The following is a 23,216-nucleotide window of genomic DNA, read 5'->3' as shown; positions in this document are numbered from 1 at the left end:
TTTCTGATTCAAGTGGAAAGTTGTAGACCACAGTTTGCAGTCTGAACAGTTACTACCACCATCCCTCCGTCACCTATTGCCAAAATGCTACCGCTCTAAGTAGCTACCACCCATCCTTGGCCATACTGTTGCCTACTTCGTACATGTTCTGCAAACAACCCACCAACTCTTCTAAGCAGGATGTGGTCTTCCCCAAAATGACTAGAGGAGACCACAAAGATACTCTTCTAGACACTGGGTAAATCCAGCATGCTTCTCTGGTATCCAATGTTGGTATCTTACACTAGAATGAGAATACTCTGTACAATGGGTGTTGGTTGTGAATCCTGAATCTCTCCACGTATCACGTAAGACGCTCAGTGGTACCTGGTAAGCTTTCACAGTGCGCCAGGTTCTGTCTCCAATTCCCTTATTGTTTATATTGCACATTTTACTGTCCCTCCAAACTTGTTTGGGGAAGTCACTGATGTGAAAGGATCCTTATACTCTGCAATGCACTGCATGTAGAATAGTGTCATTAGATAAACATCGGACATGCATCGCAATATTTATATATGATTAGCAGTTGACATGTAACGGTAATTATCTAGACATTTTAATAATCCATTCTGTCTGTTGCAGTGTGTTCTGGGACTTATACTGTGCTGCTCCAGAAAGGAGAGATACCTGTGAACATTCAAGTGAAGCAAAAGCTTTCCACGACTATGTGAGTACAATGTGGTCCCTTTCATGTGGTTAGGCTGGGTAGTGGGACTTTGAATGTGTTTTGATGCAATGCTGTAGATTCGTTTTCCCATTATCAGCACAGTGTGTGTGTGTGTGTAAAGCGACCACGTAGCATAACTACCGCCGGCACAAGCGCAGCAAATAAAGCCCTTCCTATGCAAAAAACATATACTGTTAATGGATTGCTTTCTGTTTGGTATGCATCATGGCCATTCTTGGTTTGTGGCGTGGGCTATCCTGCATGCCACTCTGGCTGAGTGAACGGGCACACCAATTTCTTGAATATCTGTACGCATTGATGGTATTGGAATTTTAGCAGTGATTTTTAAAAACATAGTGCTACAGCTAAATCTTATGCTTTCCTTGCCATAGTTTTATAAATCAGCATTTTAGTAAAGGAGGTTTTACAGCAGAGAATCATTCAATGAGGTACTGCAGTCCTGACAGCTGCACCATGGAAACACGGTTGAATCTGTCTGTAGCCCATCATATGAAACATAGGTGAAATGTAAATTGATTAGTCTTTCTTATTTTAACATGGATGCCGGATAGCATGAGTTGTAAACCGATTGGTTTTACTTGGTTGGTAGCGTTTCAACTCTTTAAAGATGGCCTGGCTTGGAAACAGCTTTTTGTATAGAGCCTACTGGCTACAGCAGGGGTAGGCAACCCTGGCAGTCCAGCTGTGGTGAAACTACAAATCCCATGAAGTCTCTACCTCTTAAAGTCATGCTTGTGGCTCTGAGTCTTGCAATGCCTCATGGGACTTGTAGTTCCACAACAACTAGACAGCCAAGGTTGCCTACCCCTGAGCTACAGTAAACATCTGTTTATCTCTTAGTCAAGGCAACATTTTATTTGACAAAAACAATCTCCTGTGAGGTTTTAATAAATCTTGCTGATCTCTCCCGATGAAAATGCTAGCTGATTGGATGTCGCAGTGATGCAATGGCTTCACTGTCGTAGATCAGGTGTTTTGACTTTACTTGCTGCACACTGACTGGTCCGGGGTAGTAGTAAAATACAAGAAGGCTGTTCACATCTCTGGAGGTCCGGAATAGCTGCATTCATAAATCTTTGTAGGAATATTTCTAATGCATTTTTGTCGCCTTTTAGTGGTGTTGAAAATGATCATTGCCTGTCTGGTGTTTGATGCTTTGGGTGCTATGTTGTAGTTGGGTTAAGTCTGACATCTACGGGCTTCTTCACTAGGAGTACAAAGAGCATTATTCAGTTCCCATAGAAGCCTGTTAGAATCCATTTTGCACTAGTGTGACTTCAGTTGAGTAATGCAATTGTTTCATGTTTTGGGTAATTGGGTCTTTGATTGTCTTAATGTTTGTCTCCACTTGAATGTTGCAACAGGATGTAGAATGCCTTAAATGACTGGCCTTTCCATACCATCTCAAAGTTTGGTGGATAACTGCCATGTCTTGCCTTATTACTGTGCTGGCTCCTTGAATAATTCTCATGTGGGGAATAGGTCACAAAGCTGTTTCCATGGAGCATACAGCCATGATGTCCTAGGCATTGGGGTGTTATCTGGAAGCACTTTCATGTGGCAGCTCTCTAGCTGGAACCGATATAAAAACATCCCTCTAGAACTGGGACCTTTTTATTTCTGGAAAAAAATCATTCTCATCTGCAGTTACATTGATATCTTGGTTGGGTAACGAGGTCGCCTCCTTTTTGGTAGTGCCAGGTAGGATGATGAGCAGTTGATCTTAATGTGGGGAACTTGAGGCCTGAATGTATTAGGTTGGAATTGACCAGCAGTTCTTTCATTGTGGTGCTTTTGTCCAGACTGGGGGGATGAAGGTCTTTCTCCCAGCAAGGGGACCTTAAGGGAATTAGGCCGCAACTGAATTATTCTGCAATCTCACAGACATCAGGCCCAGAGAGATTGTGGAGGCTTCAAATTTATGTTTGCCTAAAAACCTCTAAAGCAAATTGGTATTATACCCTTACTATTCCCTACTACAGGACTGAACACATCTCAGGTGCAGGTAGCCAATGCTCCTTACAAATTACAGCATGCACCTCACTTTTCAGGTTTTCTCTACTTGTCAATGTAGCTGGCTCCTGGATTGGCCAGACCGGCTTCTAAATTCTATATTGATTGTCCATCCCTGCCCTACTTTGATGTGAGCTCCGTAGTGCTGCTTGTGAAAAGCAGTAGCTAAAAATCGGTTGATCGGCGCGTTTAGACTAAAGTCGATGGAGCAAAATGGGCTGAGAAGTGCAACAAAAGAAGCTCGGGGACTAGTTCAAACACCAGGTGTATTTTGATGCGCATTTCAGCACGTTTGTGTGAACAGTCTACATAGGAATACATGCGATTTTACGTTGTATGCGTTTCAGTGCGGAAAAACGCGCAACGAAACGCCCTGGTGTGAACGGAGCCTAATTTGGAGCAGGAGTTTGTGGAGGAATAATACATGTCTGAAGAAACAATCCTAGTGAGGGCTGCACGTTGTAAGCTGCTGGTATGGACCATGTCTTTCACATAGATGTTTGGTTAGGCAGATTTCCTAAATTTGTCAAATACAGGAATGTGTTCAGACCTAATGTAAAAGCTATTCAGATGCTGTGATGGGAGGCGAAAGTCCTGTTGGTTACATAGTTTGTGTGGGTCTGCCGACCTGCGGGAACAATTGTGTGCGGTGACCACACAATGAAGGAGGCCTTTAGCGGGCTTCTGGTCTGGAATTATAAAATATAATGACCTGGTATCAGAAAGGGCGAGTCTTGTACTTCAACTCGCAGCAGATTGGATCTACAGCACGCGGTAGAGAGGCCTCACGCTGCCTTATGTTTGGAACCCGTGAAGCTGCAACATCCTTTCACTGAGACGTTGTAACTTGATGCCTGCTAAAGCCAGCACAGACGGCGTGGAACGGTGAAATGAACAGATACAATCTGCTGCACAAATATGTGAATTCTAGAAGTCACGAGGCCAGATTAAGTGGAGCCATTGGTGCTCAATAGGGTTGCACTCACACCACCACACCGTGCGTTGTGTGCATAACACGTGTGCCATGTGAACACGCGCTGCAGTGCATTCAAAAACATGGCAGTGATTGATTTTATTTTTTTTCTGCCCATCTCTGGGCAAGCTAGAAAATAACTACCCTTGCAGTGGGGCTATCCCCGTATTGCAAGGTTCAAGTGCTCATTTTTGTCTAGGGGACTGATGTAAAGCAGATTTACTCACCTCATCCCCTCTCCTGCTGGCTCCCGGCGGGCTACTAGACCGCTCCCTGCCACTCCATTGATCTCAGGACCACTGATGTCATCACGTCTAATGCAGGTTCCATAGATGTGAGGATTCCGAGGGAATTTCCAGCAGTGTTTTTGTTTGCCCGGAGATGGCCTTTAAACTTCTGTTCTATGCATTACAACGCATTGGAGCAGTGTGCAAAAATTCAAAATGTCCTATTTTTTTTTTTTTTTTTTTAGTATTGTGTTTGTGTGAACTGAAGCCATAGGACATAAAGCAAATGCCACCTTCTTGCGTTGAGATGCCTTGGGCTATGCTGCCCAGTGAAGCCCGATGCTGTTGGAGTGAATGAGCCCCACCACCTTCCCAGGGTTAGAAAAGAGGCCCAGCACGGTCTCCTTACCATGGGTCCCAAATTATAAAAGGGCTTCCCACCTGGCTTTAATATTTTGTGCCCCTCAAAGTGCAGACATGAAGTCTGTAGTCCCTCGTTAATATCCCTTCCAGTGCACAGCTTGTTTTGGCTGGTGACTGGGAGTTAAATGAGTTGTTTCCCCCTTCTCAAATTGAAATGCTTTACATTACTGGACGTGACCTGAGAGTTGTAAGCAACAATTTTTAGTAGCGAAAGTGACGCAAAGCTTGACAGATGTGTCACTGTGTATTAATCTGTTTTGGCTTGGTGGACCTAGTCCCTGGGTGGGGGGTCACTTGTCTGTCAAGTGTCCCTTTTTAATAATCATGGTTTAAGCTATGTAACTGAACTATGTTTAGTTTGCTCTCCTTGAGTGGTCCTAATATCCTCCTCCCAGCATTAGAATATATCCCAGCGTCACAGCTTTAGTCTGGTACATATGTGCCATAGGCGACACAGGTGAATGTCGACTTGGGGCTAAATAAGCTGCCCAGGGGATTTTTATCTCCCATTACCGATCTTGTTGCCAATCCCCCCTTATTTTGCAGCATATTGATTGCAGTGTATTGCTGATTAGGGGATCACTAACTAGAGATTACTTTGCTCAATAGCATGAGTAAAATTGCCCATGTAGTTTAACCCTCATTGATTTGTACCTTGTTTGAACTCCTAGCTTTAATTCTTTTGAATTAGCCGGTTTTATGTTTTTATAAGGTGGGCTGCCTGTATAAGCTGAATTTCTGTACTGCCTTTTGCTCAGCAGTAGGGGGATCTCAGCCTATTGACCCACCAGTCCTTCTCCTAACCGCTACTTGGCATATTCTACTACAGGATGTGGAGACAGGCCAAAAATTGTCGGCCAAAATAACTCCTGCCAATCGGCTCCAGTCGCTGTTTGGGTTTTTGACAGCGGTGGGGGGCTGGTGTGTGTGTCCTCCATCCATGCTGTTCAGCCCGCAGGAATCTATTAGTGTATGGTCAGCTTGTGTCACTGTAGACCTAAAACTCCCAGCAGGTCATGTTGATAGCTCAGCAGGAAGTTCCGGGGTGACCTGCCAGTAGTTGTTGTGAACCTGAGCAGGGCAAGTCCTACCAAAAGCTGTTTTGCAAGTGTAATTCCCCGCATGCAACGTCTTGTAGCCATAGTGGAACGGTTTTAGCAACTCTATGGACTGCTTGAGAGCTTCTAGAATAGGCTGTTTGGGCTCCCAGATTCGACATGAATTTTTAACCCTTGGTTCTGGCTGAGCTCCAGGCAAATCTGAATTTGTATATTCAGTTGGCCAAAAGGACCCTAATCTGTCCTGCTTCTTGTAGTCCCATGGGCTGCCAGCACTTGGACTTGGGAGAGGTATGGACAGCACTAGAAGGCAGTAGGGCTCTACTGCATTGCATGGTGCTCTCATATAATACTGCAAGCTTTCCAAGGTGAAGGGAAAACAACGTGATGATCTCATTGGTATGTTTTTAATGATGCTTTGTCCGATCGCTGCTGGGGAATGTTTTTAAACTGTATTGTTGAGCTGCCATGTTGTCTTCAGAGAAGTCTAGGAGTGCATGAATTGCCTTATGCAATGGGAGAGTTCTAGATCAAAGGACTGTCTTAATAGAGAAACCAATCCCTTGTCCGGAAAGACTGGTCACCTACTGTATATACACTATATTACCAAAAGTATTGGGAATCATTGGATTCAGGTGTTCCGTGAAATTTCTTTGCTACTAAATATTCCACAGTCAACTCTTAGTGGTATTAGTGGTATTATAACAAAGTGTAAGCAACTGGGAACAGCAACTCAGCCACGAAGTGGTAGGCCATGTAAAATAACAGAGCGGGGTCAGCACATGCTGAGGCATATAGTGCGCAGAAGTCGCCAACTCTCTGCAGAGTCAATAGCTACAGACCTCCAAACTCCGTGTGGCCTTCAGATTGGCACAACAACAGTGCGTAGAGAGTTTCATGTAATGGGTTTCCATGGCCGAGCAGCTGCATCCAAGCCTTACATCACCAAGTGCAAAGCATTGGATGCAGTGGTGTAAAGGACGCCGCCACTGGACTCTAGAGAAGTGGAGACATGTTCTCCAGAGTGACGAATCACGCTTCTGTCTGGCAATCCGCTTCTGAAAGAATGGTCAAACATTCCTATAGACACACTCCTAAACCTTGTGGACGCCTTCCCAGAAGAGATGAAGCTGTTATAGCGGCAAAGGGTGGGCCAACTCAATATTGAACCCTACGGACCAAGACTGGGATGCCATTAAAGTTCTTGTGTGTGTAAAGGCCGGCGTCCCAATACGTTTGGTAATATAGTGTATGTATTTCAGCTGTTTGCTTGTAGTTCATGTTGTCTTCAGAGAGGTTTAGGAGTGCAGGACCTGCCTTATGCAATGGGAGAGTTCTAGATCAAAGGACTGGCTTAATAGAAAAACCAATCTGTTGTCCGGTAAGACTGGTCACATACTGTAAGTGTATTTTTGCTTGAAGTTCAGCTTTAAAAGCCCTGAGATCTTGAGTTGGTTCAGTTGACCACAGTCCCATTGTTAGCCTCGGCTTCTATACAGCTGTATTACAGAAAGACTACGGAGTTCAGTTTAGGGCATCGTTCAAGTTGTTTTCTGAGAAGCTTCTCGGTTTGTGACCTGCAAGCAAAGATGTCCTCCCTAGTACTGGAAACAATTGTCCCTTTTTGTATTGTGATTATTTACTGGAAGTTCTGTTCAGTGGAGTTTTAAACAAGGTTTTTTTTTTTGTGTTTGACCAAGTGAAAACAAAAATTGGAGGGTAATTGGCTTTAACCAATGAATGTTATCAAGTCAACACCTTTTGTACTTATTCTTTCATATTAGGCCAGTAAATAGGTGTGTGTGAAAATATATATTTATGAAGATTATGGTTTTAAGGCTCTAATTCCCTTCATATAACAATTTAAACCGTTATACATGCATGCTGCTAACTGCACATTGATGAACAGAATTGTAGGGGTCTGTAGGTTCCCTGGGTTTCTTGTATTCACGGAATTGCATATTAGATGAATAGCTGAGCTGTGATGGGCTCCATTGCAAAATCTAACAAATGGTTCCATAACGTGTAACACATTCTACATTATAAAACATCTTCTTTTTTTCTTACCATGGCTTGAAAAAGGAGGTGCGTAGGCAGCCTATATCACATGGTGCATTGTCTATCAGATGAATAGTGGAGCTGTGAGGGGACCCATTGCAAAATGTAACTCATGGTTCCATAACATGTTTCATCTTCTACCATACAAAATCCCTTCAATAAAACACATTTCTATCTTGCCGTAACTCTTGCCATGAAAAGTGGGGGGGGGGTGGGGTGCTTTTAGCCTATTTCTTTCAACCAGGCGGATCTGGTAGACTCACAGACAAGTCAAAGTATGTAAGGTTCCAATATGGCTATTACCATGTACCTAGCTGTCTAGAAGCAGCCTTGTTTGTAAACCATTGTCACATATGAATATCCATTATTAAGGCTCTGTTCACACCTAGACGTATCGAATATGCGCATGTGACGCTAAAAAAAACGCGCGATGTACGCGTGTTTCCGAGGGCTACTTGGCTGTATCCCAATGGAAACGCGTGACAAAAACGCTGCAAAGAAGCTCATGTACCTTTTCAGGCGTAGGCCGCTTTGTAGCGCGTTCAGATGGGCTGAAATACGGCAAGGTGTAAACCATACCCATAGAAAACAATGGGATTTTCATGTTTGAGCATTTTGTAGAGCGTTCGTAGAGCGTTAACGCGCTACAAAACGTACAGGTGTGAACCAGGCCTTAAAGTTGGACCCCCGGCAAATAGGTTAATACATACCGTAGTTGATATGCATACCTGCTAAAGGATTTGCATTTCTGCTAATCCACTCCTGAGATTTACAAAGCTCTGCCACACAGCAGGGCCAAGTTGGTTACCTGGCCTTTCTCTAGTGCTGGTAAAGTGTATAGTTTTACTTTTGGATAGATTTGGGAAGGGCCAGACCCTCTGTGAGGTTTTTAATTATTTTGTGCTGATGGCCTTTGTCACCCAGAATAAAATTAAGGGGAAAACCAAAATTTTAGTTTGTCCCTAGCACAAGAGATGAGGTAGAACGTTTCCAATGGGGACACCTGTGCTAGAGACAACTAAGTGGGGAATTCCCCTCGCTTTGTTGCGTTTCAGGAACAGGAAGTTTGATGGAAAATGTCTCCAGTGGTACACATCAAAAATAACCTGGCAATGGGTTTTTCGTATTCTATAAAAACAAAAGTTTTGACTATGCATACACTTTGAGCAATGCAGCTAGGTCTCCTCCATATCTCTGATCAAACATTTTAGGCAGGTGTGAAAAAATGCTGTACAGTAAGAATGCTTTCAGAAATAAGTGTTAATATTTTATTTTCATCAATTAACAAAATGGAAAGTAAATTAACTGAAGAGAAATCCAAATCGGATCAATATTTGGTGCCTTTTGCCTTCAAAACGGCATCAATTGTTTCAAGTACACTTGCACATAGTTTTTGAAGGAACTCGGCAGGTAGGTTGTTCCAGACATCTTGGAGAACTAACCACCGATCTCCAGTAGATGTAGCTGCCTCAAATCCTTATGTCTTTCCATGAAATCCAATACAGACTTGATGAGATCAGGGCTCTGTGGTGGCCAAACCATCACTTCCACGGACTCCTTGTTCTCTTTACACTCAAGATAGTTCTTAAAGGGGAACTATGGGGTAAGTGTTTTTCACTATAGTTCTCCTAAGGGTCACAGGAGGACATATACTAGCATCCTCCCGTGACCCAAAGCTCAGTATACCGAGACCGCCACAGCCAGGACGGATCCCGACATTACTGTCAAAATCCACCCAGCTGCGTGATTGAGGCAGAGCCAGGTGTGCCGTCCGTTCCACAAGTCAGCGCTGGAGGATCGGCGCGGGGAGGGGGGAATCCCTGGAGGGAACAGTGACTGACAGTCACAGCTCTCTGAAAGGAGATGATCGAGAAGTGAGTGAGCGACGGTATGTGTTCGCTCACTTCCCGATCTATTGGGCCGACGTGCGACAGTTTCATTGTCACACGTCGGCTTGAACTAGCGAGTGAAAATCGATCACCTCATAGTTCTCCTTCAATGACATTGGCTGTATGTTTGGGGTCATTGTCCTGCTGCAGAATAAATTTGGGGCCAATCACACACCTCCCTGATGGTATGGCATGATGAATAAGTATCTGCTTGTATTTCTCAGCATTGAGGACACCATTGATCCTGACCAAATCTCCAACTCCATTGGCAGAAATGCAGCCCCAGACTTGCAAGGAACCTCCACCATGCTTCACTGTTGCTGCATAAGCTCATTGTTGTACCGCTCTCCAGCGGTGAACAAAGTGCCTCCTACTACAGCCAAATATTTCACATTTTTTCAAGTTCAGAGCACCTGGATGACCAATTTTGATGACCTTTTGGGGAAAAAAAAAAAGTGTATATCTTGAACAACCATTCAGACTTCTATTCCACTTTTAAACCCTGTTCTCTGTTTTATTCAATGGGAAAACACATGGAAAAAATTAATTTCTAAATTGAAATCTGAGCCATTTATGTCCATTTTAGGATTTGTTTGTTTTTCCCCCCAGCTTTGTATGCTCCCCAGGTTGGAATGCATGTAAACATCAGCTTGGCGTAACCTGTTGCTCTCGGTAGTATTGCATACGAGTGAAGAAAGAACCACATGCTATCAGCTTTTTGGGCAGTGGCTGATTTGTGGTCTTTGCCGTAGAGACATAAAACCACAGCACATGTAGGTGGGGTTCTGTGGCCTACGGAGCAGGGTGAAATGGGCACTTCAGATCTTTGGCATGCTTAGCATAATGAATGTGTTTTATTTTTTTTTATTTTTGCTTTGGTGGGCATAATAACAAAGTAGCCATTTGAATTGTTGCAGGGTCTAACTATGCATTTTTGTTGCATTGGGTGTTTGGGCAATTTGTTCATTGATACTTTGCATTTTACACTTGCAAATAGCGTGACTGCAAGCGCAGTAGTGAAATGCAGTGTTTGTTGTTTTATTGACTGTTGTTGTTAATATTGATATATTGTTAGTCTATTACCTGCAGCTTCAGTTGCACAAATGCATGCATATTTCTGTAACCCATGTTCTGTTTTGGGTGCTGTTTTTTCCTTTGTCTGAGATGCATGGTATGTAAAGTATAATTAATTAAAACTTCTATATACAGTATGTATGTGTGTAAATTTTATATATGTGTGTTTGTTATAGGGGCTATAGGTCCTGTAATATAGCTTTTACAAATCAAGCAAGTTGACAAAAATACCCTTTACCTTGCTCTTGCTATCTTATGAGGACTGTATAAAAAAATATCCATGTTCTTCAAGCTAAGCTTTCTTAACTGATGAAAGGGAAAAGTTGTCTGCAAATATTATCCGACACATAAAAAATAAAGCATTGTTGGCATGTCTGTTTAGCGTTTATGCCCACAAATTTTGCATGGACCAGCGCAAAGGATTGGCACTTATTCATTTTACAGTGAATGAGAGATCATTGCTGTACAGAAATAGGGATCTCAAAAAAAAAAACCAGCTAAGTTCTGGTGTCTCAATCCAAGTGGGTGTTTCGGTACATGCATTGATATGGTTATTTTATGTATTGGTTGTATCAAGGTTGGGCCAATCCCAGAAGCCATGCTCCCTAAAAATGACAGCTGGCCCCTAACTTTTGAGGTTTTCAGTAGTTGTCAACCTCAAAAGCTGGCTCCTAGCAAAATCCTTCTGGCATGGACAGACCGGCTCTTGGTTTGTCCACCCCTGGGTTAAATGAATTGCATGATCAATTAAAACTGCTTCATATAGGACTAATTTAATGCCGAGTGTAGACCTTAGAGGGCGGTTGGATATTTAGCATCATATAGAATAAACAGTCTGCAATGCACTCCACAAACTTCTACTCTTGGTTCAACTGACCTTACATGTTTATGCCAGTGAAGAGAGGAGAGGATGCCCCCAGTGCCAGTTATGACTTGTGTGATTTAATCTTTCACCTAAAGTAGGGAATACACGGTTAGAATTTCATACAGATTAAATGGATTTTGAAACGTTCACTTGACTTTCTAATAGTTGATGGGGTGAAAGCGAGGACCGTTTTTGAACGTGGTGATGACAAAAGTTCGAGCAGGTTGGAAAAAATGTTCGTGATTTAACAAAATTCGAACAGTAAGGCCTCATTCACACTGCTAAGAGCCGGCCCGTAGAGATCCGAGCAGCATGCACGGCCGTATCGGGCAGCTCCCAGGAAGGACAGGTGCTGCGTGTGATTGTACGCAGCAGCCTGTTTTTCTCTATGGGAGTATGCGACCGTACGCTAACCCGAGCTGCACATTGATGCGGGTGTCAGTACTCGTATGCAAATGGAATGGATCCTGCCTGCGTCCGAGCATGGACACCCACATCCGCACGGTACGGCTGCATACTCCCATAGAGAAGAACAGGCTGCTGCGTACAATCACACGCAGCACCTGTTCTTCCCGGGAGCGGCCCGATACGTCTGTGCACGGATCTGTACGGGCCGGCTCTTAGCAGTGTGACTGAGGCCTAAATGTGGTTTTCCTTTGGGAAACTCCATTTATTCCAAAATCGATTGTTAAATAAAATGAAGTTTTGAATGACATTCGTCAAGTGTTTGATGGCATTATCGAACATTCCGACAAGATTTTTTGTCAATGTTCGTTCAAAACTCTATCAGGGCACGCCATGCTTTTAGTGTGGACGGCTGGGCCAGTGACTCTTGACTATGGCTACCCTTCCAAATTCCAAGGCCGGAGAACTTTTTGTCAACCCCCCCTCCCCCCCAGTATTGTTGGGAGTGGGCAAGGATAAGTGTCATTGGCAGCTGATATCCTTGCTTAATTTTGAGCAAGGATATACGGGTGATGTTGGATTTTTTTTTTTTCCAGGCGATCTGTCTTGTATAAGCAGGCCGGTGCCATGGTGTCTAGCTGCTGATTCATTACATATAAATGTATTTACTTCATGTAAACCTAAAACCTGTCACTAAAATCTCATAGAAAACTTTTAACGTGTCAAAGTAATTCCAAATGAATGGGCTGCCTTTAACGAAATGCATCTAAAAGCACATAGTGTGCATTAGTCTTGGAACTGCATCTTTCATTAAAATAATACCAAGTGATTGTGCCTCCTGATTGTGCTCCTGCACTGTCACCCTGTCACATAGAACCCTGGTGGAGACTACAACCAGCCATGTAGATATAGATTGTGCAGGCTTGGTCCACCATTGGTCCCATCAGGAAACAAGTGCTGAACAATGATGTGCAGCCACCTATGGGGTTAAGTGCATGTAGACAGGAAATGGCTGAAAGCAGATCAGCAACACTGTAGACAGGAAATGGCTGAAAGCAGATCAGCAACACTGAAAAAAATGGCAGCTTGATCTACATTGCTTTAGTGATCGACGTGTCATCCAGTGATGGTCGTTACATTTATTTTAATAAGCATCCATTGATCCTACATTCAAAGATCATTTACAAAAGATTCTTAGGCTAGATCATGCGTGTGTGACCTTCTCGTGTCTGTGGCTCGTTCAAGAACTGCCCCCCCCTCCATATGCCCTAGTGAGCAAAGATTGTGGATTTGGGGCTGAGGGGGAAGGGGGGTCTTGTAAACTCGAAGTTATCTGCTTTTATTGTTCTTGGTCAAGGAAACAAAAGGAACACAAAGCTCTTCACATTTGCAATTCTGAGGCTCCACACTGCCAAGAACAAAAAGCCTCTTTACATGGGAGGTAACGGACAGCAATAAATCAGGGAAACAGACTGGAACACCCCTGCCCCGATATCATCCTCCTTTCACAGGGGGGGCAGGCCGGCTGCTAATTAACAGCCTTGTGTTGTCAGAAGGGCTCGCCTTCCCAGCATGCCCCGCGCCCAGATCTTGTTGTGAACTCGGCCTGACTCTGAGCCGTGGTCATATCGTTATTTGTAACAATCCATAGGTAAAAAATGGATGCCGTTCTTCCTGCTGGAAATGCCTGATTTTGTAGAATGTGCTGGGATAGCCAGACGTGGGATGATTGCCTGAACATTCACCAAAATTTGACAAACCGAAGGACAGATGCGAAATTTTGAATGTTGACCAATTGATTTTAGAGAGATGTTTGACTTAATTTTTTGCCGTTCATCAAGTGCATCTTAAGAAAAATCTTTCATGAAAAGAATAGAGAAGGGTTAGACTCTCAGATGAGTGTCCCCATTGGGGAGGGGAGTTCATAACCCATAACACTCCTAACCGGAAAGGATCCAAGGGATGGATGATGGGTGCTGCAGTGACTGCGGATGGCACCCGCCGGCCGATCAGTAATAAGTGAAGAATTCACCAGCACTCATGAGTTCCAAGACTGTCAGACCTTGCTTATTGATATCCAGTCAGGTCTCACAATGTATGGCAACTTTTTGGAACGCACAACGGTTCCTTCTCCAGGCAAACAAAGTGACGTAGCCATTGGGGAGAGACTAGAAATCCTAAATTAAAGTTGTCCCCAGAGCAAGAGGCGAGGGGTAATCTTCTGATGGGGATACCTTTTTTGGTGACAATTTGGGAATTTCTGCTAACGTTCTGTTTCTGGGACTAGAAGTGAAATTTGGCCAATGGCACATGGACATCCAAAAATAACCCTTCCCTACTCTATCCAAAGCTCAAAAAAAAAAGACTACGTGCACTTTAATATCCCTCTTTAGACGATCATGACCAAGAATTTTGAAGGGATCCTGTGCGGTCCCGAAACGTTGCTATTTTGTACATGACAATTGGTCCGATTAAATGGACATCAAAGATATTTACTGAGTGCTGGTGATTTCTGCTTTCTACAGCTTTAGATATCAAACCCGATCAGATGCATCTTTCTTCTAGGAAGACTTTGTCTGATCAGCTTTCTGGACCTGGTAATATAGGCGTGTTTGGCATCTGATTTGGTATCTTCCTATCTATTAATGTAACCACTTTTATGAAGTAAACTCTGTTGCAGTATGAATTATAGAGTTTTTATGAAACTTAACCCTGTGTAGTTGACCTTTTTAGTTACTACCACCAGTCTGACATGTCTATAGCTCAATAGCTCTTCAGGTGCCCATACACCTTACAATTATCTGCAGATTTTCTGTGGTCAGATGGAAAAAGTGCAACAGATTGGTCCAGGTGGAGATTCCTCCATCCACACAGTTAAGTGTAGATGGAGGAATCTGTTGCACCTTTTCCATCTGACCATAGAAAGTCTGCAGATAATTGGAAGGTGTATGGCCAGCTTTAGACTATTTTCAATAGGGCCTCATAAGGAGTGTTTGGAAAAGCTTGTTAGAGGAGGTTTATGACATCTCTGTGTTCTTTCTTAGCGGTCTTTTGTTATGTCAAAGGCTTCTTTGGCTGGTTTAAGCATGAAACTTTAAATCTGATGGGTTTTATTACCAACTTCTGAGTTTTGGAGAAAAATGAGGGTGGCATGGTGTTCAGTAGGATCCCTATGCTCCTATTTTATCCACACAGTTTGGGATTCATCAGACCTTACTATGGTTACAGGAAGAACTAATCACACTGCTTGAGATAACATAACAGAGCGCACTGGAACTTGCAAGTTTGCTGGATTTATTTAGGTTCCCCACAGATGTCGGGAAACTCCTATGGAACATGGATTTCTTTCTTCCATAAAAAGTATTTTATATTTACTAGGGATGCACCGATGCTGATACTAGTATCGGTGCAGATGCCGAGTATTTGGACTCGTACTCGCCCAAATGCTCCAATGCCAAGCACAATCGTTCCTGTATCAGGAAGTTGGGCAGCGCGTCATTGCACGCTGCCCGGCTTCCTGATTGGCCGGGAAGCCGACTTAATGCTCCCTCATCACCTCATGAGGGAGCATGGAGCTGGCTTCCCGACCAATCAGGAAGCCGGGCGCCGCTTCATTACACGGCGCCTGGCTTCCTGATTGCTCAGAAAGCCGGCTCCACGCCTTCTCGTCGCATAGTGATGAGAAGCATGGGGATGGCTTCCCTGCTAATCGGGAAGCCGGATGCGAGTCTTTACATGCCGCCCCGCTTCCCGGCTAATTGTAAAGCCAGGTGGCGAGTCATTACACGGCGCCTGGCTTCCTGAATAGAAGTGTATCGGTGATTACAGAAAAAATATCGGCACTAGATACTGAAATACCGGTATCGGTGCATCCCTAATATTTACCAGTGTATACTCTAAACAAGTATCAGAGCCATATGTTAAACTGTTTACAGGAGTATAAGGGAGCCACATGTTTGTTTTTGTTGAGCCTTTTCTTATGCCGTCAACTGTAAATGCTCCCTTTTACTTTCCCTGTGCTGAACACTGCCTATGTACAATACATTGCTTAATTAAACCATAAGTAATTGTAGCACACAGGTAGCTAGTTCATTAATTTATACCCAATGTGTTCAATATATTCCTGTATTATATTGCTTCGTTATGAAGGAACTCATTGTTGATCTGATGATTAGCAGCTTGTGGGCCAAATCTGGCCTTCCGTTATTTCTCTATGGATTTTTGTTTTTTAATGTTGTAGCATACAGCATTTTTTTCTTTTCTTTTTACTGTTCATCCTTTTTGTTGTGGTTATTGAATGCAGCCTACTGTTCCCCTGTGGGAACATTCTAATCTATTCCTTCCATGGATAGTCATCCATTATGTTAAAACTTGCACTTTAGGAATATGTAGTTTGACTTGTCCGGGGCCCCAGCACACTGAAACGAGCAGAGTTGCAATTACAATAATAGTATTTACTCCCTAAATAACTCTGACAGGATGTGCACAGCGCAGTACTGAGTCACATGACCAATAAAGGCTCGGGGAAGCTCCTTGGATCATTCCCACCGGACCTGTAAGGCAGCTTGGTGTGTTCACTTGCACTAATCCTCCCTGGTTTATAAACCAAACATGCTGTATCTGCTGATGGGAAAGGGTTGTTTGCTGGGTGTCGTTTTGAGTCCCAACGTTCAATTCACAATCCACTGGGTGCCTTTTCTTTGTTATAACACCAGAGCATCACTCTTGTGTAATTTGGGTTGAAGATGTTGCTAAATCCGTATGCATTTCTCCTAGCTAAGGATTTAATAATTCAGTATTGTCTTTGATATTGTATTATGATAATATTTCTAGACCCCTCTAGCTGTGGTTTCCATACTTTGGTCAGCAGTGTGCCACCGGCCTTTGGAGTGTCTCCATGCCATGTGGTGGTTGCTGTGGGGGTCATACCTATTGGCAGTGCCACTTGCCAGCTCTGCTATTCCTTCTTCTGGTGACTGGTTACTGTGTGGGTAACCTGTCCGTGTCAGAAAGAGCATCTATAGTTTTCAATCAAACCTGTTGGCAATGCCACTTGGCAGCTCTGCCTTTCCTCCTCCCAGTAACTGGTTACCAGGTTACCATGTGGGCAACCTGTCCCTGTCCTCACTTCAGAACTACAGATGCTCTTTATAAAAGCTGTTGGCAATCCCGCTTGACAGCTCTGCCATTCCTCCTCCTGATGAACATCTTTACTTCTATTCACCATGCCAGGGTGATATGGTGGGTTAGTGGTTAGCACACTTAACTTGCCACACTTTCTTCTATACAGTATATTCTATACAGGTCTGTGGAATTTGTACAAAAAGTGCATCCTGTCTATACAGGCTGCAGCACTTCTCCTTTTTAACACTTTTTGTAAATTGGTAGCGGTGCACCACTGTGGCAAAGGGCTGCCTTGCCTGTGTTTGTGAAGGCTGTGCTGGAATGTTGGATTGGTATTTAAGGACCTCTCAGTCTGAAGACCAGCCCTGACCTGCTGGTATAACTGCTGAAGAATGCATTCCATTAAAGTTGGTGTTGGATGTCAATAGGTGGCAATGTCTCCCCTACATTAAATGTCCCCGTCCCTTCTACACCCATATGCGCCCTTTAGCATTTTCTATTCTTCCTTCTAGGGCTGCAACAACAAATCAATGAGAATCGTCAACGATTCACAGAATCAACTACTCGATAATGAGATTAGTGGCTGCTGCCCAAAGAAGCACCAGAAACTCTCCGCTCCAATTCCACCTCTGATTGACGGTTGATATGTTTGCCAGGTGCAGGCTATGCTCTCTTGCCGGGTGCAGGCTACTGCTCTCTTGCGCCCCATCTGCCCGCCCTGCCTCTCTTGCTCCCCCGGGGCCACGCTGCCTCTCTGTTGCTCCACTGCTGCCCCATGCCTCCTCTTCTGCCGGCAGTAGAAAGCTGACGTCAAGTCTCTAATCAGCCTATTGCTGTCAGCCACTGCATGCTGTATTTTCATTCAGCTGTCTCAGTAGGCAGCTGTCATTCCCCAGTGAAGTGGAAAGGTGACATGAGGGGTCTAGAAGACCCCTCGTGTCGCCTCCAATGTGTTATCACATAGGGGGCTTGTAAAGAAAAATAAAATAAAGTTACATAAATTTTTTAAAAAAAAGAGTAAATTAAATCCCCCTGGCGAACGCACTCACACTAACTGAAACAAAGTCTGGTACACCTACGTATGAAAACGATAATTGCGCCAATTTTGGTATTGTATTGGGTTGGAGTTTTACAATTCAGGTTATTTTAAAATCTATGAAACAATTTAAATGTCTAATATAATAATATTTAAAACATTTTTTTTAAAAGTTGTGAAAAAAAGTAATTTTTGGTTTTGGCCTTCTGCTGCGGAACGTGTAGTGCGCTGCCATTCATTTTAGTGGCACCCCAAACGCTCTTCCGGCCCGCATTGTGATTGCTGACACTGGAACGCGCAGGACTGCAATGCTGACACTGGAACGCGCAGGACTGCAATGCTGACACTGGAACGCGCAGGACTGCAATGCTGACACTGGAACGCGCAGGACTGCAATGCTGACACTGGAACGCGCAGGACTGCAATGCTGACACTGGAACGCGCAGGACTGCAATGCTGACACTGGAACGCGCAGGACTGCAATGCTGACACTGGAACGCGCAGGACTGCAATGCTGACACTGGAACGTGCAGTACTGCAATGCTGAGCATTCCAGTGCGGTGCGATTACAAAAAGCTGTGCGTGCAGTTTTATTCTGAAGTAAACTTTGTAAGACTCTACTTGTGTATCTTAAATGATGTTTTAAAAAAAAAAAAAGATGTTTAGTCGATTTTAATCGAAAAAATTTATCGGACAACTAATCGATTTCTGAAAATATTAATAAGGGTGCCCACCCATTAAAGTTACAATGGCTCCCTATCTGGTGATTGTTTGGTGCCAGCTTTCCATGTCATGGACCATAGGATTATTTCTGGAGGTTGCCATGATTAGCCAGTTCTGCTGGGCAACGGGAATACAACATCCTGCTGTGATTTAACCTACCCAGCAACATTACTCTAGGAATTAAATAATATAGAAAGGTTCTGTAACTCGTAGCAACCACTTTGCTATTTCCTGGGCTCCTCGTTTCTAGAACATCTGATAAGGGCTAGTCAAATGTTAATCAAGTTGGCCAGAGGCAGTATTGTAGGTCATTGACTTTTCTCGGTGTGTCTGCTGACCAACTAAGCTCACGTTGGTAAGATCCAGCTATGCAGCTCAGGAACAAACTGGTTAAACCAGTTTTTTATTTGGCCATCTTGTTGGTTAAATACCATCGAGGATCAAGTGGATCAGAAGGGTCTGGTCGCAGTCGAGTCTTGACTGTGCATACATGAGCAATAAGGCAGGGCACCGTGCAGTAATCCATCCAATCAGCCAATGTTGACCTTTTGCCAATGGGTGCTGTGGTTTGCTCATTGCCCAGCCCAATATGAAGACCACTTTAGCCAATAGCTCACCACACATGGGTCAATGTTTTTCATTATTTGTAAGGATTGAGTATGATTATGCCTGTTTTTACTGCGGTGTGTTTGCAGTTTATGCTCTTTTATGATATATAGTATGATATATATATATATATGTAAAGTTTGTTACCATCGTGTCTGCAGATGTGAGTTTTGTATGTTAGGACAATGGTAGGGATGAAAATTCTTTAGTGCATTGTGAATAAAGTGAATGCATGTCTCCCCTCCCCCCCCACCAGCATGTATCTGTAGAGAAAAGAATCCAAGAGATTAGGGCTGCAGACTCTGACCTTCCATCTTCCGATCCTCCAGTAAAGGAGGCCACGGACATTAGACATGCGGGCACAGTGTGACTGCCAAAAGATGATTTTTTAATCCTTCTATAAACCTTTATGCTGGCATTAACCTGAGCGTGCATGTTTATATTTAAGGAGGAAAGGGCCGACCTAATCCTAAAGAAGAGGGTTGTACAAATAAACCCCAGCCATTTACTAATATTTGCTGCTGGGGTGTCTATGCTACCATTTCACACGAGATGATCATTTCCTGATTTTAGGCTAGGTTTGCACCTGCGTGATCCGTGACCGCGTGGCAGTCATGCACGAAACCACATGGACTGCCACAGCCAGTCGCGCTGGCGATGCCATCATTTTCTAATCGCACCCCAGTCGTGCCAGGCGGATCGCACAGTTTCCCGCCGTGATCCCGCCTGTGCAATTAAACACTGTTGTAAAGCTGTGTCGCAATAAAAGGTACATGTACTTTTATTCCGCGATTGCCGCGTAGACGTAACCCCATTGCACTCGCACACGATCGCTCAGATCTGAACCTAGCCTCACTGATATTGTAAGTGTATGTGTTTGAGGGGAATTGGACTGCCATTGCTTCGTGTTTGGCTGTGCACGGAGCTGTACGTTCCAGCCTTTTCTCATGTAATACACATGTATAAGTGTCATCATATCTGGACTTAATAAAAGCTTGTGCAGCCACAAATTTTGAACTTTCTTAGTTCTGCTACTGGTAGGATTGCAGCATCTTCGCATATGATGTGCAACCTCCCTCTCCTACTCAATGAGTAAGGTTGTTACCTGGCTGGTAAAAATTGGACTTGTTGCCGGTGGCCTTATTAGTGTGGGCAAGCTGAAGGACAGCTGCGTGAGTCAGATTGAGGTCCACTCCAGCCCCGTGCAGACCTCCACGATCTAGGTTCGCGCGGTCCACAATGCAGGCAGCGATTTTATTTCAATCTTAGAAAAAAGGTGCAAGTACCTTTTTTTTGCAATACACGCTGCGCGGTTGTTTCGTGTTCGGAAGCACGGGCGGAATCGTTGCAGGGAACCGGTACACACCTTGGCGACTCCTGACCGCGTGGAATCGTGCACCATTATCGCGCGGTGAGGTGTCGCCTAGGTGTGCACTGGCCCTTAGAGGATGAGGCTGCTGGCAACAATCGGGGTCTTGCTAACGAGCAGACAAATGCCAAAGATGAATATCAAGCCCAATTAGAAGACATCCAAAAGCTCCTGTTTGACTGGAATGTACTTCTGGCACAAATCGTTACCGTGAATCTTTTTGCATTTTATTTCTCTTGCTTGTGAGCTCGGGATGACTAGAGAGCGGAGAAGATGATTTGCAAACCCAGCCAGAAAATGGGGACTGCCCTTTGAACTGCGTGACAGTTGGAAGTCCCGGCTGAACATTCTTCATAGTCAGGAATATCCATGGCTTGTGGCCCGCACGGCTTCAGCGAGTTTTGGTTACTGGGGCGAGATCACTGAGCATATGGCCGAGGGCAGCCGGGTTCACGCAGTGTCAGATCACAGAGGAGATGGCAGCCTGGGAATCCATCTTTGTCACTGCATGTGGCGTCCAGCGCTCCTACTATAGATTGTCTAGTCGGTGGCCGGAACATCACAGCACCGCATGGCGCGTCTGTTGTAGAAGAAACCGCTATAATGAGCTGAATCGGGAACATATTTTTTACATTGTACGTCGCCGTCTTTCACCGCGCAAAGGTTAAAAACCCGCAGTCGTGATGTGCCAGTGAGTTCGGAAATGTAAATGAAGCGACTTCACCGGAATATTAAGTATAAGTAAGTCGACTTTTACTCCAGTGGAGATGATTTATACGAAGGAATGATCGGGGGGTGGACAAATCCACACACAATGCAGGAGATGGTCTGTCCAGAACGTTTTCTTAAAGGATAGAAACATGGGAGCTGCCAATGCGGACTCATTTTAAAGCTAAAATCCGGGATAAACATATAGTCTAAATACCACAGACGTGTATATTCTTATATGAATCCTAGTGAGCTTTGTGTATTTGTGGGGAACTCTGTCTAGGCAGCACCGCAGTGTGAACCAGGCACATAGAAAACCATAGTTTTGCCCGCACTTAATTAACCCTTACAGGTCTGGTCACTCGCCCCGTCTGTCGCCCACCCATCAGTATGTTCCTTGTTAGCACATCCGCACTGGAGCTGAACTCGGGCTGCTTCTCCCTTTCCCACTCTGAGCTCTGCTGTACGGGGGATTGCAGGAGGCTGATATTGGGTCCATTTTCAGGTACTTTTTTACTGCTTGCATTAAACTGAAAAATCATTAAGTAATCTATTTTATGATCACAGAGCCGCATTGTCTTTACTCCAACCTAATTCAGCGTTAGTCAGGAGCCCTATGCTTCCATTGCTACCCACAAAAGTGGCAAAAGCAGCTTTAGTGGCACATTGGTGAGATGGTTCTTAGAATTGGCAAAGCTTTGCGGTTTTTGTAAGTGCATGCATTACAGAGGGGTATGAATTATAATATTTATTTTTGCCTTGACATACACTTTCAGGGACCAATAGGAAAATAGAATGATCAGAAAGATGGTAGAATGCAACATTTACCTTTTTAAAATTACCTTAATTTGATGGGAAAAGTTGCCCTCTGCATATAGCTTCTGCTGCCTGTTGTGTTTTTTTTGTTTGTGTTTTACATGTCTTCTACTTAAACATATTTCATTCTTCTTATTCTTCTGATTTTTTTTTTTTCCCCCAGGTTTTATGACATTTTCACCTAACTCGTATCTTTTTTATAATAAGTTTATTTAGAATGTTATGTGTATTTTCTTCTCAAGCTGCCTTGGCAAGGCATAACATGATTGCAACCATCGGTGTCTGTTTTTGGTGGAATTGTATGGGATTTGGGAGTCACCTGTGTGGAATATGAAGGTTCTTCCTTTTCTATCTACTGCCATACGTTGGTGAGCATTGGCTGCAGCAAGCTTTTACATTTTTTTTAAGAGTCAACGAAAGCCAAGTGAGCAAAGCCGCCTTCAGTTTATAAGGGGTTGAGCGCTAGGCACCCGGGAGGCATGTAATGAGATGCTGCCCGGCTTCCTGATTGGTTGGGAAGCTGGCCAATCGGAAAGCTGGGCGGCGAGTCATTACGCGCCCCCTATGCTTCCTGATTTGACCGGAAAGCCAGCTCCCTGGTGACAAGGTGGCATGGAGCTGGCTTCCTAGCTAATCAGGAAGCCGAGGGGGCGTGTAATGACTCACCGCCCAGCTTCCTGATACCGGAACTTGGGGAGCATTTGGGCGAGTACTCGTACTTGCCCAAATATTCGGTATGGGCACCCATACTGGTATTGGTGCATACCTAATTAAAATGAGACGAATTTCTGAATGACCTTCGTCGAGTCTGATGTGACTGTTTATACGTAATTCCAGCCATGTATCCCCAATGAACACTGCATGCTGCCCCAATTTTTGATGGTCTATCATCTGGAGTTTCCTGAATTCTCGTGCCAGTGTTCACGTAGAAGCCTAGTTACTCCTATTGTCCTTTGCTGCTACAGGGTGCTCATTGCACGTGCAAAACCCGCGTCAAATGCCCGCTATGAATGTTTGTGTGGACAGAGCCAAGCTGCGATTTGTAAATATGACTCCGTCAATTGTTCTTTTGTGACTGCACAGGAACCCATTTTGCAGCAGCATTTGAACCACGTCCAGGAT

At 44.1% G+C, this 23,216-nt stretch overlaps 1 protein-coding gene across 12 annotated transcripts in view; it reads left to right on the top strand.

Moving 5' to 3' along the window:
- Nucleotides 1-23,216, top strand: part of SSBP3 (single stranded DNA binding protein 3) — a 65,225-nt gene that overhangs the window by 9,759 nt on the left and 32,250 nt on the right. For all 12 annotated transcript variants that reach the window (XM_018564009.1, XM_018564006.1, XM_018564005.1 and 9 more), the window contains exon 4: nt 622-706. In XM_018564009.1, the coding sequence (XP_018419511.1) occupies nt 622-706 (85 nt within the window). The remainder of the gene's footprint in view (nt 1-621; nt 707-23,216) is intronic.

Source organism: Nanorana parkeri, unplaced genomic scaffold (genome assembly GCF_000935625.1).
Source record: "Nanorana parkeri isolate BGI_ZX_2015 unplaced genomic scaffold, ASM93562v1 scaffold715, whole genome shotgun sequence".
NCBI lineage: Eukaryota > Metazoa > Chordata > Amphibia > Anura > Dicroglossidae > Nanorana > Nanorana parkeri.
Note: the sequence above shows the minus strand (reverse complement) of the source record. Positions and strands in the feature narration are given on the sequence as shown.